Source organism: Balaenoptera physalus (assembly GCF_965194825.1).
Source record: "Balaenoptera physalus genome assembly, chromosome: 6".
NCBI lineage: Eukaryota > Metazoa > Chordata > Mammalia > Artiodactyla > Balaenopteridae > Balaenoptera > Balaenoptera physalus.
The window spans coordinates 74817536-74832180 of record NC_138885.1 but is presented as its reverse complement, the minus strand read 5'-3'; the positions used below and the strand labels follow the sequence as shown (position 1 = coordinate 74832180).

The 14645-nt window shown below is 36.4% G+C and overlaps 1 protein-coding gene across 4 annotated transcripts in view; it reads right to left on the bottom strand.

The window, feature by feature from the left end:
- Positions 1 to 14514, bottom strand: part of PPP1R1C (protein phosphatase 1 regulatory inhibitor subunit 1C) — a 135485-nt gene extending 120971 nt beyond the window's left edge. For 2 of the 4 annotated variants that reach the window (XM_082466837.1, XM_082466836.1), the window contains exons 1-2: positions 10359 to 10809; positions 8622 to 8682 (exon numbers count right to left, since the gene is read on the bottom strand). In XM_082466837.1, the coding sequence (XP_082322963.1) occupies positions 8622 to 8682; positions 10359 to 10439 (142 nt within the window). In that variant the 5' untranslated portion in view covers positions 10440 to 10809. Of the gene's footprint in view, positions 1 to 8621; positions 8683 to 10358 lie in introns of all 4 variants that reach the window. The other 2 variants (XM_082466835.1, XM_082466838.1) reach the window with 2 other exon arrangements.
- Positions 14515 to 14645: the final 131 nt, after the last annotated feature.

Below are 14645 nucleotides of genomic sequence, written 5' to 3'. Positions count from 1 at the left end.
TATTTTTACACACAGTTGTGTATTTGGCTTATATAAGCATGTGTACATGTGTTTGTGCATGGAAATATCTATTGTATGTATGTGTTCTAATAGTCTGTTCTTCAACAGACAGGGAAAAAAAGCATAAACTGATGTTACATCGAGGCAAATTATTCTAAAAATTGGATTCCAACATAACTGTTCTCATTCTTCCATTTTGTGCATTCAGTTCTATTTTTATGAGCAGGTCGATATGTATTTATATGTAAAGAGTGTGATTATGAAAATTGTTTCCCATAATGAAAGAAAATTGCTCCCAGAGCATGAAACAACAGCAACAAAAAACCCAGAAAGATTACAAATTTCCTAGCTTTTCTTAGTTCTCACAGTACTTTTTTCTCAGCATTATTGCCAAGGTTGCACTGTAATTGTATTCTAACCAGACTGTCAAGATATCTCCCTTTGATGATGCAGGTTTTGGCAACTTATTTCACAAATAGCCTTGTTAAGCGCTATAATTACTATATCAAATTACCCTAAGTGATACAAAATCATTGAGTTCAATTCAAAGATAATCTTCTATCCATAACACAGAAAAGACTCATAGATGTAGATTTTAAATTTCCCAGCACGTTCAGGGGCCCCTGAAATGCTAAGGAAGATATGAAGGGGGACGAGTATGGAGAAGGCAATAAGAGCAAACAGACTGGGAGGGAAGAGGTGAATTCGGAGGGCCCTAATCCTTGCAGCTGGGACGTTTGCTCCAGGACCTTCCTTTCTTTCCACCTCAGGCTTTTTGAGCTCCAGGTAGACTACTTGCCAGGACAATATGTTACATCTGGTCAGAGTACTCGTGTTTCAAAAGATAGATTATAGTAACAGTATTAACAACTTCAAAAGGTAGAATTTCAGGTAGTATGGAAACGGATTTAGGGAGATATTTTCCAGCATCTCTAAAATCTTACCACTTAGGTGCCTCCATCCCTTACAGTGTTTTTTTCTTTCTTTGTGGTTTTATCTGTTTAGTTTGACAGCCTTGAATGGAGCTTGCATCCTCCAAGTAGACCACGGTACCCTTCACAGCATCCTACACGGAGCCCAGGCAGGCATCTATGTCACCTGTCCGGACCCGGTGCGGGCATTTCAGCTTTAGCCCCTGGTAAGTTCTGCTACCAAATTGTGTCTGGTATTGCTGGAACAGCGTCAGATCACTACTTGGTCAAAGTCATGAATAGAAAATGGTGGGAGAAAGGATAGAAAATCCCAAAGCTTGAAAGCTTGCTCCAGAGCAATTCTAAAATAAGTGCATAAATAACCCTTCTCTGTTAACTACATAGCTTGGTTAGATTTTTTGTTAGAGGTTTGGTAATTTACTGTTCTCCTTGAATATGATTATGAAATAGAAACAATTAGAAAGAGCTGTTAGAAACTTTTTCTAGCTTAAATTTGAAATTGAATGTGCCCTTATAAGCTCCCCAGAACAGCTGATTACAAATGTTGTCCATGTGTACTATTACGTAGACACAAAAATGCACGTCTGTTTATTCAGTGGATGCAGAATAGCCTTATTTCTAATGAATATATTTTATATTGAGTGAAATTTGGTAGTGTTGGAAAAAACCAAGCTTTTCAGAGCCTCGTGAACCCAGCTTCCTCACTTTTAATGGGCCTTAAAAGGATGAGCCACTTTTTTGGGGTAACACAGGCAGTAAGCAGCCAACTGAGAGCCAGATTCAAGCCTGAGTGATTCCAACACCTCTATTCCTAAAGAGTATATGCCAGCCTCTCCAAAGTAAGAGTTACCATTTATCAAGCATCTAGTCTCTGTACCGTATTTTACAACATTGTAACCTAATCACCCAAAACATCCTATGGTAAACATTTCTGTACTGAATTGAAATATATTTCGTATTTTGCCACATGTTGTTGATCTTACTACCAATATACATGTGTCAAATTATGCCTCAGGTAGGTTTCTCCACGAGGTCAGGGATGGTGACTTACCTATTTTATCCCCTAGAGCAGCTAACACTGTGCCTTAGCCAGAATACGTGCCCAGAAGATTTGATAGATTGCCATTGGATTTGAGAATATATTTTTTTATCCACTTAAATTTAATAGGCCACGGGCATCTAATATCTACTAGATATGCGACTAGTTTGAGTAGCTATATCTATGCTACTAGTTTGGAATAAATAGTAAAATGTTAGCTCTGATGCCAGTTCTTAAAAGCTTAAAGCCAAAAGATCAAGACAGGTTTTACAAATGTTTCATAGAATAGTGATCATGATAAATAAATGCCTCTATGTCTTGGCCAGAATTAATCTTACTGTGGTCTGAGCTGTTGGAATTTCTGTTATTACAATTGTATCCTGGTTCATCCAGATGTATTAGTCTCTGTTACCTAGTCCACATGTTCCTCGAGGATTTAGAATAAGGACTCAGTAAATACTTAATTGAATTGAATGTATAAATCAATAAATACCTTCAAGAGTTGCAGGTGAGAGGAGAGTATTGGAATAACAGAGCCAGACAATGAATCAGATTAGTTAGGGGAAAGTTTTGAGATTTAAATGAGTCTCAGGCTGCAATTTAAATAAGATTAATTGGAAAACATGGAGAGTGATTTACACAAATGAGTCAGTCTATGCTGTCTTAAGAGTTGGCAAAGGAACCAAAGGAAGAAAGCTTACCCAGAATATAGCACAGGAATGGTGTATGGAAGGAAGTGAGAGCAAATGGAGTGGAATCAAATGTGAGCAATCAAATGAGAGTTTAATAGATATCACTAAAGGATTTTTATACTCCATATTCAATCTTCTTTCTTTCCACATACTATTAGGATATGATTGCATTTTTTTTTTTTTTTTGATTGCGCCAAGTGGTTTGCAGGATCTCAGTTCCCTGATCAGGCATCGAACCCGGGCCCTCAGCAGTGAAAGCACAGAGTCCTAACCACTGAACCACCAAGGAATTCCCATGAATTGCATTTTTGATTGGATACAATCTTTCACAAAGATCTCTTGCTTGCAATATATTTTTTCATAACTTTATAGACATCAGTAGCATGCTTATCTTTAAAATATTCCCAAGGACTCATATTTCATGACAATTATGTTTGTAAACCAGACATGGTCAGTTGAACAAATACCACAGTATAAGATCCATAACAATTCCATAATTGTGTATTCTTATCCTGATGAATTAGGAGTTATGGTACATCTTTTCTCTTATCAAGAACCAATGCCTCATGGGGACACTGCCTAATGCAGTCAGGATGGGAAAAGAGCTGGGCCATCTTCTGATAAGAAATGCAGGTTTTAGGAGAACCCAGCTTTTCTCAGCATGGATATAATGACGCAGGGGGATCGCATGTCTTCAGTATCTATTTGGTTGCAGACACTGTGCTATGCATTTTCTTACACCTCGATGTCCTCTTTTAAAAAGGGGGAAACTGAGCCCACAGAGGTCAACTGCACACCCAATGTCTCACTACCAGGAACCGGCAAAGCTGGGATTCAAACCCAAGTCTTACTCCAAAGGCAGTGCTTTACCTACTACAAACACTGCCTTTCTACATCGTGCAGAAGTACCTTAGGGTTATTTTCACCTGCTATAATCCCCACAAGTAGGAAAACAGAGACCAAGAAAAAGGAAGTGAATTGAACCTACCATAATTCTGTCATATTTCACTAAGCTATTTCTTATTAAAATCAGTGTAGAAGGTGAGCAGTATATACTATTGCTCAAAATGAACAAAAGTAGTAATCTTGCTGAAATAAAACAGCACTATTTCACAGTTTTATAATTTGCCCTTTCATTTTTCTTCCATTCAATTTGAAGATGACACTAGTCCTTTGAACACTTATAGTATAGCAAACTTTGGCATGACTAAGAACTGGAACCTTATCTTTGGCTCACAGTTATTCCTATTGATCGGGCTATTTGGCTGCACAGACTGAATAGTTATAGGAAAATAAGTCAATCAGTTGTACAGTACATGAATCTCTGAAAGCCACATGCATCACTTATCTTTGAATTTTTTTTTTTTTGGCTGCGCCGTGCAGCATGTGAGATCTTAGTTCCCCAACCAGGATAGAATCTGTGCCCCCTGCATTGGGAGTGCAGAGTCTTAACCACTGGACCGCCAGGAAAGTCCCTGTATTACTTATCTTTAACTCATTCAGCATGGTTTGGCATTCAATAACTTATAGAAATAAATGCTGAGGAGAAAAAAAATAGGCTTTTCTGACAGAAATTAATACCAGTTAAACCTTGAAGAGTCTTCAAACACTGGACCTTTCTTTCTTTTGTACTGTCATTAATGTTCAGAAGGCAAAATAAATGCGGAACAATCAACGACAATTGTGGATCAGAATGAATTACAGCCACATTCCCAAAGAAGATGAGGAAAAAGAATGAAACAAAACTGTACGGACTATAGGTCCAGTACAGCTTTTACTTGAACACATTTGATTGGAGGTCCCTGGGGGTGACAGGCCCCTCCAGGTGTGGGGCTGATGATGTCTTACCCATCCTTAAGAATCCCAGGAAAATCCTCAGGGAGATTCCTGGAACTTGTACTCAGGGTGCCCATTGCCTACCAGTCACTCATTTTGTAAAATAGAGGGTCTCCATGAAGAGAGACTGTTTGCATATGAATGCCCTAACACTAGAAATAAATGTCCACTTTAACTTGATGACCCTGCAAAACCTCACATCATTGAAAATTTCTGGAGCCTCTCTGCTTTGAACAGCTCAGTCTGAGTCTAGCAATATTTTCTGTCATCCAGTGTCTCAGGATTTTAAATACAGAGCCTTGAAAATCTTATTAGTCAACTTACTGTCAAATTCCTAAAATGCAAGCCTCATTTAGAAAGTCACATGCTACTTCCAGAACGGACTGTGGCTTCTTTTTCAGTGTGTGGAGCCAAATAGCCCAATCAATTGGAAATCCCAGTTCTCTTTACTGACTAGACTTACTCTCAAGGTTGAAAGGAGATGGTGAGATATTGAATTCATATGTCTCATTATTAAGTAATTTTTAGGAACATGGCCCATGTGTGAAAATGCTTTGTTTTTATTCCTCATTTCTAAGAATATTTGGAGCGAAAAGTGTCGAAGAGAAAGTCAGTCTCCCCCAAATTTGTCTGTGATAGGAAGTTCAATAAATATCCCCCATTTTACATTATATGTCTGGTCCCACTTATAAGATGTACAACAACCTTCTAAATGATGCCAAAACTCCTGTGTACTTACCCAAATCTTCAGTAAGCTCCTGGCCTCTTACAGTTCACTCATGTTTAATAGGCATCAGGTCCATTAAACTTAGTTGTAACCATATTGTCTCTGCTTAACAGTAAGTGGAAAAGAATGGATGCCACAAACTTTAATATTCAGAAGGTCTGTTCTAATCTGGCTTTTTACTGGAAGACTGTGTCCAGCTTTAGGCTCCAAAGGCCTAGAGACAAGGAGAATTTGGATAGAGCTCATTAAGGCCCTTATTGGGTACTGGGAATATTCAATCCAGAAAAGAAAGTAATGAAGAATTGCCTTATGTATTTAAAAAGGTGAATAGGGAGTTCCCTGGTGACCTAGTGGTTAGGATTCTGGGCCTTCACTGCCGTGGCCTGGGTTCAGTCCCTGGGGAACTGAGATCCCACAAGCCGAGCAAGTGCAGCCGAATAAATAAGTAAGTAAATAAATAAATAATTTTTTAAAAAGGTGAGTAAATGAACTTTGATTGACAAGAGTAAATGAAGAGTTAGAATAAAGTGGGGCATCACTCGTTTTTCATAAGAAACTGTATTTTCTAACTCATAAAATAATTTGATCTCATTGAAAACTAGTTGTAACTATGGATTCTTCTCTGATATATACAAAATGGAGCAAGTCTCAGGGACTTGGGTCGATTTCTGTATCTTTCATGAAGAAGTGTGGTTAGATTAGGTATTTCCTGAAGTTCTTTCCCAATTCTAGGTTTCTAATACTGGTAGCCAAATAAATATACAGTCTTCTCGTAAGCCTACTATTGTAAATACAAGTAATGTTTAAGTAAATCTAGAAATGTGATGAAATAAATTGCAGAAAGTGACATTGCCATTTACTTCTAAATAGAGAAGATTTATATATAGTCATCACTTTAAATAAAAATATAGAAACCAAACCAGTTAACTACATATTGTACAAGAGTAAAAGCAAATAGTACAAGACGAGACAATGAGACTCTTACTGTATAACCTCAGAGAGGTTATCATAAATAGGCACTTACTCAGAAGATTAAAAATTCTGAAAGATAAGCAGTTTGCTACAAGGTCACTAAAATTGGTAGCCCTAGAAAACATTTGAAAAAGATGAAATTTGTCTTTGGTGCACCTCTACCCCCGCATCTCCGGCTTCTAGTACCTTTTTACTGCCGTTGGCTGTTTAGAGTCATTCCAAGAAGCAAACGTAGTTTCTGCCCTCCCCACCATAAAGACACACCCTTTGCTTTTAAATTTTTTCAGGTATGATAACTTCAATTTAACATTTTTAGTTCTGTGTCCCATTATTTTGAATTAAATTGATTAATCTATGCCGGAGGGTATATCCTTAACAGGTTATGTAACTGTTTCCCTAGCGTTTCTACTGCTGAGAATTCTAGGCTGTTGGTTAGAAAGGGACTGATGTGACATTTTGTTGCCCCTGGAATCTTACCAATCAGGTGCCCACCTCATCTCTATGTTTACACAGGCAAAGATGAACTAGCAAACAGTCTGGATTTACATGTTGAAATATCTTTCTATTTCCTTTATTTCTAATCTAAAATTAAATCATTCTTTCAAATATTCTTTTATAACAGACTATTTCTGCAAACTCCTGAAAAGATTTTTTTTTAAAGTAAGCCATGTCTAATTCATTTAACAATGATTACAATATACCGATCTTATCATATGAATTGGAAAGGTTTTGTTAATTATGTCTCTGTAATGGAAAATTTAATTTTCTTTGCTTCATTAGTTGACAAGAAAGATTTTCAGGGATTTGAATTTTAAAGAGCGTTAATGATAGGTGATTCCAAGAATACTCATATGTGTCCTGGGCAATTTCAATAAATTGAAGAGATTTGTTTATTTACCAGGTTTTAAAGCTGCACCCGATTTTTATTTGTCAAAGAACACATTGCTTTTGAGGGCTAAAAGCAACAATTGCTTTAACAAGGTCATTTAACAATTAAGTTTTTTTGTTGTTGCTGTTTTTGTTTTGTTTTGTTTGATAGAGAATGTTCAGATAATATTTGAAACATAAAGAATTGTTGGATAGGGAAGAAATATTTAGTACAGATGAAATTATGAAGATTCTGTTCTTCTTGTTATATCTTTGGGCAACACTTTTCAAGGTTAGCATAGAGAGGTAAGTTCTAGGACACTGTGGAGAGGTCTGCCACTATGAGCAAAAGGCTGTGATGGAAAATTGCTCTAAAATTACCTCCAATATGAAAAGATTTCATTATTATGTTTATTTACTTGTATTTATTTGCACCTCTTACCAGTTGCATCTCTTATTCAACCAAATATAAGTTATATTTATTAAGTGAAATAATATATTTGAAAATGATTTTAAAATGCTATAGCACTTTAAAGATACAGGATCAAATTATAATTCTTTGTTTTCAGCAGGAATAAATTTGCTTATTTGTTTCCCAACAACTGAACATCTTTCTGTATTTGGGCTCCATGACTAATATTCTATTAGAATTTTACTTTCTTATCTTATGTATGTTTCTCTAATTAGAAAGGAATCTGAAAAAGTCAAAGACTGTTTTGCCCGGGTATTCTTAAAACAAATCATTCACTACAATATGTAATTACACTTACTATGTTTCCATTAAACTCTTTTTAGCCACCCTTATTGTTTATACCTGCAAAAAATCCAACAAGTCCTGCCTGGATACAAATTAGTGCCGTGACCTTTGCTGTCCTACTTGTATTTCTAGAAACAGAGCTTAAATGTGAAATTAAAATCACCCCCATTCAGTAAGTACATAATGTTTGTGTATTGCAGATCATAGTCCTTTATCAGGAATAATAATGCAGCTTTACTTTTTATGGGAAATGGAGAATAAAACCTCAACAAATGGATGCAACTCTTCAGAATGGCTCTCAAATGGGCAGTGCTGAAAATTGATCTGGTTACTTGTCAATTGCATTATTCAGAGATTACATCAGCATCAAAGCTGTAGCCAGTGCTGGCTCATTGCCCACCCCATGATAACCTTTGATAAAAAAACAACTCTGTAAAGATGTCAGCATCTCCAGGGCTGCAATTTGAGCTATGAAACCTAATTAAACAACTTTCTACCAGGCTCATTAATAAGCACTGAACCAGATTCTATGCAAACACATGACAGTGATTGCTAACAAAACATTGCATAGCATATTGTCACCAGTAAGTCATTCTAGAGGAAAAGCAGGCAGTTGGCTGAGACAGTTTTCATAATATCTATTTCTGATTTTGTTTATGATCCATTGTATAGACTAGCTTATTAGATTATTGCTAACTGAAATACCGAATTGAAGCCTGTTGGCAATGGCATGCTCTTTGATATTCCTCAAACAATTCTGTTCTGTTACATCAGTACATAAGACATCATGCTTCTTTACCTGGGGGGTTATGTTCATTGAGAATCACAAGTGATGCTGGTGTAGGTCTTCTTTTCCTGATCTGTGAACAACAAAGGCCCAGCTAAGGTCAGAGACTGTCAGACTCTGTTCTAGGTTACTCTACAGCTTTCAAGTCTGTCCCATCCTCATCTTTTCCCAACATAAAGAGCAAATTTCTGGGGGGCACACGGTAGGCGCTCACTAATTTTATTTTGAATAATAGAAAGCCAGACAGTAGAACTGTCAGATATTAGTATCACCTTCTTTGATCAAAAAGCTACATTTCCACAGAAAAGAAATAGTTGTATGTAACCAAATGATACCACTGAATACCAATATGCAGTGAAGGTACAGGGATGACTTGCTAATTTTAGTGGCTCTCTTGGAGCCTCATAAATTGATGAAGCTTTCAAGATCCATTACACTTATTTCTAAACGGGGTAAGAGAAGCTTAGAAAACTCAAATTTCCAGCAGGTTAAATTTAACAGCATACGTTCTTAACTTCAATTAATATTATAAATTTTTCTTATTTTCTATATTATTATTTAGAACAAATTAACACATAAAGAATGAATATGGATCTTGCAAAAGTATATAATTCACTTAAAACTAATAGGTTTGGTGTGGGGTTTTTTTTCCCTTATTTTAGGAGTTACAGGAACATTTTATGATTAGAATTTCTAATGTATCCTTGATCTTTTAAATATATAAGTAAATTCCCAAATCAGTAGGATAGTGGATAAATTTTAAACAGTGATATCTTGTCCAGGATAGAACCAATGCTCCATTCAACATAGATACATGTTCAAGGTTGTATTTATCTGGCTTGAGTTTGGGTGAATCTACTTCAGATTATCAAAACATCCTAGGAAGTTGAGAGTCTCAGATTCAATAATTACTTTTAAGACTTTGTATATAATATTTGGAAGAGGATTCAGGAATAATTTAGGTTTTAAGAAATTAATGAATTAGGTAGAAGACCCCATAAATTTGTTTTTGCCTCCTCACTGTTGTAATTTTACCACAAATGATCTTTTAAGTGGTTCCATTGAATCAAGAGTCTAAGTAAATCTGAATATGAAAGGTGATACAGTAAACCAATCTCACATGAGAGAGAGAGAGAGATAGAAATAAAGATATATAGACATATTAGACTTGGAAAAAATCCAGGTTGTGTTAAAATACCATTTATAATATCTGAATAAAATGTTTTTTAAATGATACATATACCTACGATCCTATATTACATATACTTATAATTATTGCTTTGGATACACAATGAAAACATTAAAATAAAACATTAAACCTGTAATCTGAAATTATTCCAAGGTTTAATGCTTTCATTGTTAAATGAATCTTTTGATTTTATAAATAATAAAATAAAAGCTTGCTAATTTTGAAAAAAAAATTTGAAGTTTCTCTAAGTGTTGAACCTGTTATTTTAATAAGCAAAAGCAAACAGATTTTTGGATCCAAATCTAAACTGCTAATATAACCATTTTTCCTTAATTGGGTGCTAACTTGTATCACATGAAATGCTGCATTTTTATCCAGTAGTTCCCCCAGTGCAACTCAAATACAAGTGCATGTGGAAACGAAATTATTTCTCATTTACATATCCTGGGAAGTCACAAAGTTAGGCAAATTCAAGAGGTGGAGAAGCTTTCAATTAATAACAAGAATATACGTCTGTATTACTTACATACAGGAGCTGGTCCCCACCCGGTTCCACTTACCTGTTCAGCTGCTTCAGGTGCAATCTGACTCTGGAATAAAGGCACAGCAAATTGTATCTTTTTGGGACTGTTGGGCTCCATGACAATGATGAGAATTAGAGATGTGAAGGACTCAGAAAGACTAACCCCAGGTGGTGTCTGGGATGTGTTTCCTCAGGCGCACTCCACCCCGCTACACAGAGTGCTTCGTAATAAATAGCTGTAATTCTAGAGAAAGCAAGTGAAGATGCCGAGGTCTGAGTAACTCCCTTCTTCAACATCCACAGTGATGCCTGGCTTGCCTGTTCCCCCACCAATCCCTTAGATCCTCTCAGCACAATACAGAAAGGAACTGTAAGCTAATAGTGTGCCTCTTCACTAATATACACATGCCAAGCATTCACTCAGCAGCTAATTGAAAATGCAATGCTAGCCTTGAAGGACCTGCTGCCCCGGGATTTGAAAGAAAGGCTCTATCCACTGTACATTACTAACCGGCTGCTCAAAAGTGCAATGTAAGCTCCCTCTGAGTATTGCAGGGATGGGCCATTCATTATTGATGAACATAAAGCTGTAAGTTTTTAGAGTTGGGGGCAGGGTTTGGATATAGGATCATTTCATTTCTCTTGGAGAAGCTAATCCATCAGACACCTTTGTTATTTCACATCCAGCTACCAAATTGATGATTGCCACGGAGGATAAGCCACAACCAATAATATCAGCTATATTTATGCTGTGAGATCTGGTTAGGTAAGACTGATCATGGGATGCAGAGCGTCTGTGGTGGAGTGAGGACAACACTGCCCTCAGGACTGAGCAGATCTCAGTTCAGGTTCCATCCCTACCACTAACAAGCTCTGTGGCCTCAAGCAAATCAGAGGCTATATCTAGGCCGCCATACCTTCCTCAGACAAACAAGGAGATTGGACTTAGTGACCTTTAAGCTCCTGTTCTGTTCCAGCATTCTATAATTGTAGTCCACAGTTTTCATTAGAGTGGAAAGTATTGGACAGCTAAATTTAGCAAATGGCTTGAAAGTCACGGCTGCTGCAATGACCTCTATTTTATTTCCTGGTGGAGCCAGTTATATCCTCTGATTTGGAAGAATACAGAAGTGACTAGAAGACATTAGTGGAAACCTAATGGGATCCAGCATTGTGATTTGTTGCCAATAATGGGGATATATGTAAACAAAAGGTCTTAGGGAAAAAAAGTGTAAAAGGGGAAATCTTCAGAATGATAGAGGATGATGGTTATATTGGCTAGTGGTGAAGGTAGAGGGGGCCACTGGCCTGCTCTTCACATCTGTTAATATCTAAGGAGAAGCAATAGCACAGCCAGATGGCTTCATGCGTTCAACTCCTTTTGCAAAGGAAGGCTGAAAATGAAGCTGCTTTAATAGGAGAAAGAACTTCTTTATTTGAAAGATAGTGTTTGATGAATGCTAGACTTTTTAATATATTTTTGGATTTAGCTAATACATTTAGACATTGACTACTGTTCCAGGTATTTACAAACAAAGTTTTCTTTCTTTTTTTTTTTTTTAATTTTGAGTCCATACCCAAGAATCCATTTTAATGATTTAAGTATGCAACGTTCTGTTGAAAGAGTATAGAAAGTAATATGCATTATTCAAATAGTTGTCTATACCCTCTGGGGAAAAAGCAAATGAAAATGTGGATGTGAAAGCACTTTCAGCTGGAGCACAGTGCTGACCAGCAAGAAATCTTGTGATGGGTTCATCTTTGTAGTGTCAAAAGGAAACTTATAAATTACATTTCATGTAACAGTTTACAGAAGTTCTCAGAATGAAAATCTGAATTGGTATCATTAAAGGAGTTATTTCTCTAAATATTTCTTCAAATTACATGTAAGGAAAACAAGACCACTTCTAGTGAGCAATTAATCCAAAACTTCATTTAGTGTAGTAATTAAGAGCATGCACTTTGCAGCCTTGGGTTCAAATCCTGGCTCTGCTCCTTAGTTTATGAAGGTGAGCAGTAAGAGAATTTCCTTCTTGTGAAGTTTAGATGAATTAAAATGAATTTATTTAAAATGAATTCTTTAAAAGAGCTCATTACAAGGCCAGCACATCATAACCACTAAGTAAAAGATAGCTAGGTTTTTCAAAAGGCTGAAAATACAATTTTAATCCAGCTTACAAGGAATCTCTACCTATTTAGAATAATTGGATACCAGTTAGAACAATAGGTGATAAAGTGAAATTCCATATATGCATTATGGTATAAATGCCAATAAAATGATTCTCAGTAACTAATTCTCTGTTTTGAATAGTTTGGCGAGAAATAATATCGTAAATAGTATTGACTATCTAGACCCTTTCCTCATCAGGCCAGCTCCTGTGCATACTTCAGGCCTCAGCTGAGTGTCACTGCCTCTGGGTAGCTTTCACAGATCTCCTCCCACCCACGTTGGGTTTACAGCCACCTCTTCTGTGTTCCCAAAGCACCCAGAATACCTCTACTTAGTGCAATAACTACCGGTCTGTCTTTTAACTGTTTAGCATTTTCAGTGCCACTCATTCACACAGCAAGTGTTTGTTGAGAAGATACTACAACCTACTCCATGCCAGGCCTTTTGCTATGGCATTGGAGGAGAGATTGTGTTAAAGGCATCTGAGGTTCTTTTAAAGCTAAATTGTTATTCTGAGAATCACTTAAAATGTAACTTGAATTTGAAATAATCTAAACATTTTTATATGGGGAGTATAATTATGGTAAATATTAGGTGTATATTTTTTCTCCCTGTTAGAGATAATAGTAATAATTAACCCTTATATGACACTATGTGCCAGGCACAATTCTAAGTGCTTTATCTGCATTAACTTATTGAATACAGTGTTCATAACAACACTTTGAGGTAGGTATTACTGCCATCCCTAATTTGAAATGAAGAAACTGAGAATCAGAGAATTTAGGTAATTTGCCCAGCGTCATCCAGCTAACATGTGGCAGAGCCGGCATTCAAATGCAGGCAATTTTGCATCAAGCCTGGGCTTTAATTATGATGGCTACTATCATATAAGGGCCCAGAGAGAAGTCCATAGAAGGCACCAGAATCTCTACAGTGGTTAGATGTTCTAACCACAAGAGTCCCATGGTAAAAGACCTTAAGATGACATGACATATGAATAAAAGGAAAGGACGTAGCATGATTACAGGATACAAATAATCATGATCTTATACTTCAAATTATAAATCAACATAGAATTGAGAATCTAGAGTTCAATGTTATGTCACCAAGCTGACTTGAAAGAAGGCAGCTTTTCTTTTCTTTTTCTGAATGTAATGGGTGCTATCATTAAAGATTTAAAAAGCTTTCTAGAATAAGTGATAATTACAGTCTCTCTTCAAGATAAGTGATACTATGAGTAGAGAAGGTAAAACATCAGGACAATAGGCCATTAGGCCTTCCTAATTTTATGCTATAATATCTGTCTGACCCTATTTTCCACAGCTCCTCAAGACCCCCATTTGGCTACACTTTATCCCACAGCCAGCCTTTCTGTGGCCTCCTCTGCCTTCCTGGGAAGCTCTCCTTTTATCCAAATTGATTCATACTCTAACTCCACCTCCTTAAAAAGGCACCCTCAAATTCTCCAGACAAGAGGAATCACTCCCTTTTTTCCTCTCCTGGTATTTAATTATATGTAGTTTTATGTTATTCTCTACAAATTTCCTTTGTGTTCCTTTGGCCTCCCCTCCTAGACAGCAAGTCCTTTTGTATCCTATCTTAATATAAACAGCACAAGCAAGATGTTGGGGATCTAGTAGCTTCTAAATAACTCCACTTAGGCTTCATCTGTCATATTGTCAGGAAACAAGGTGTTGCAATATATTTGAATTTTCCCTGGTCTATATAGCTCATTCTTTTAAGCACTACACCTTGCTTTTATTTGAATATTTTAAGGGGCACTTAAAAATGTATTCCATATTTTCATGCCTTTTAAAGGAGTATATATCAAACATAAGTTGTCCTTTTTCCTTACTTTTTAGCATTCATATAAACAACAGTTGTTGTACTCTGTGATATACAGAGATGCCATCTGAAGCTATTGATATTTCTTGCTATCTTAATTGGCTGCAAATTCCATAGATACATAGTACTTATAACTCTTTTAAAGTTTTTGTCTGATGAGCACCAACAGTCATTTTTAAAATTGTCACTTGCCTCAGTCCATTCAGGCTGCTATAACAAAATACCAGAGACTGGGTGTCTTATAAACAAAAAACATTATTTCTTACAGTCTGGAGTCTGTAACCAATAGAATACAGAGGACATGATGAT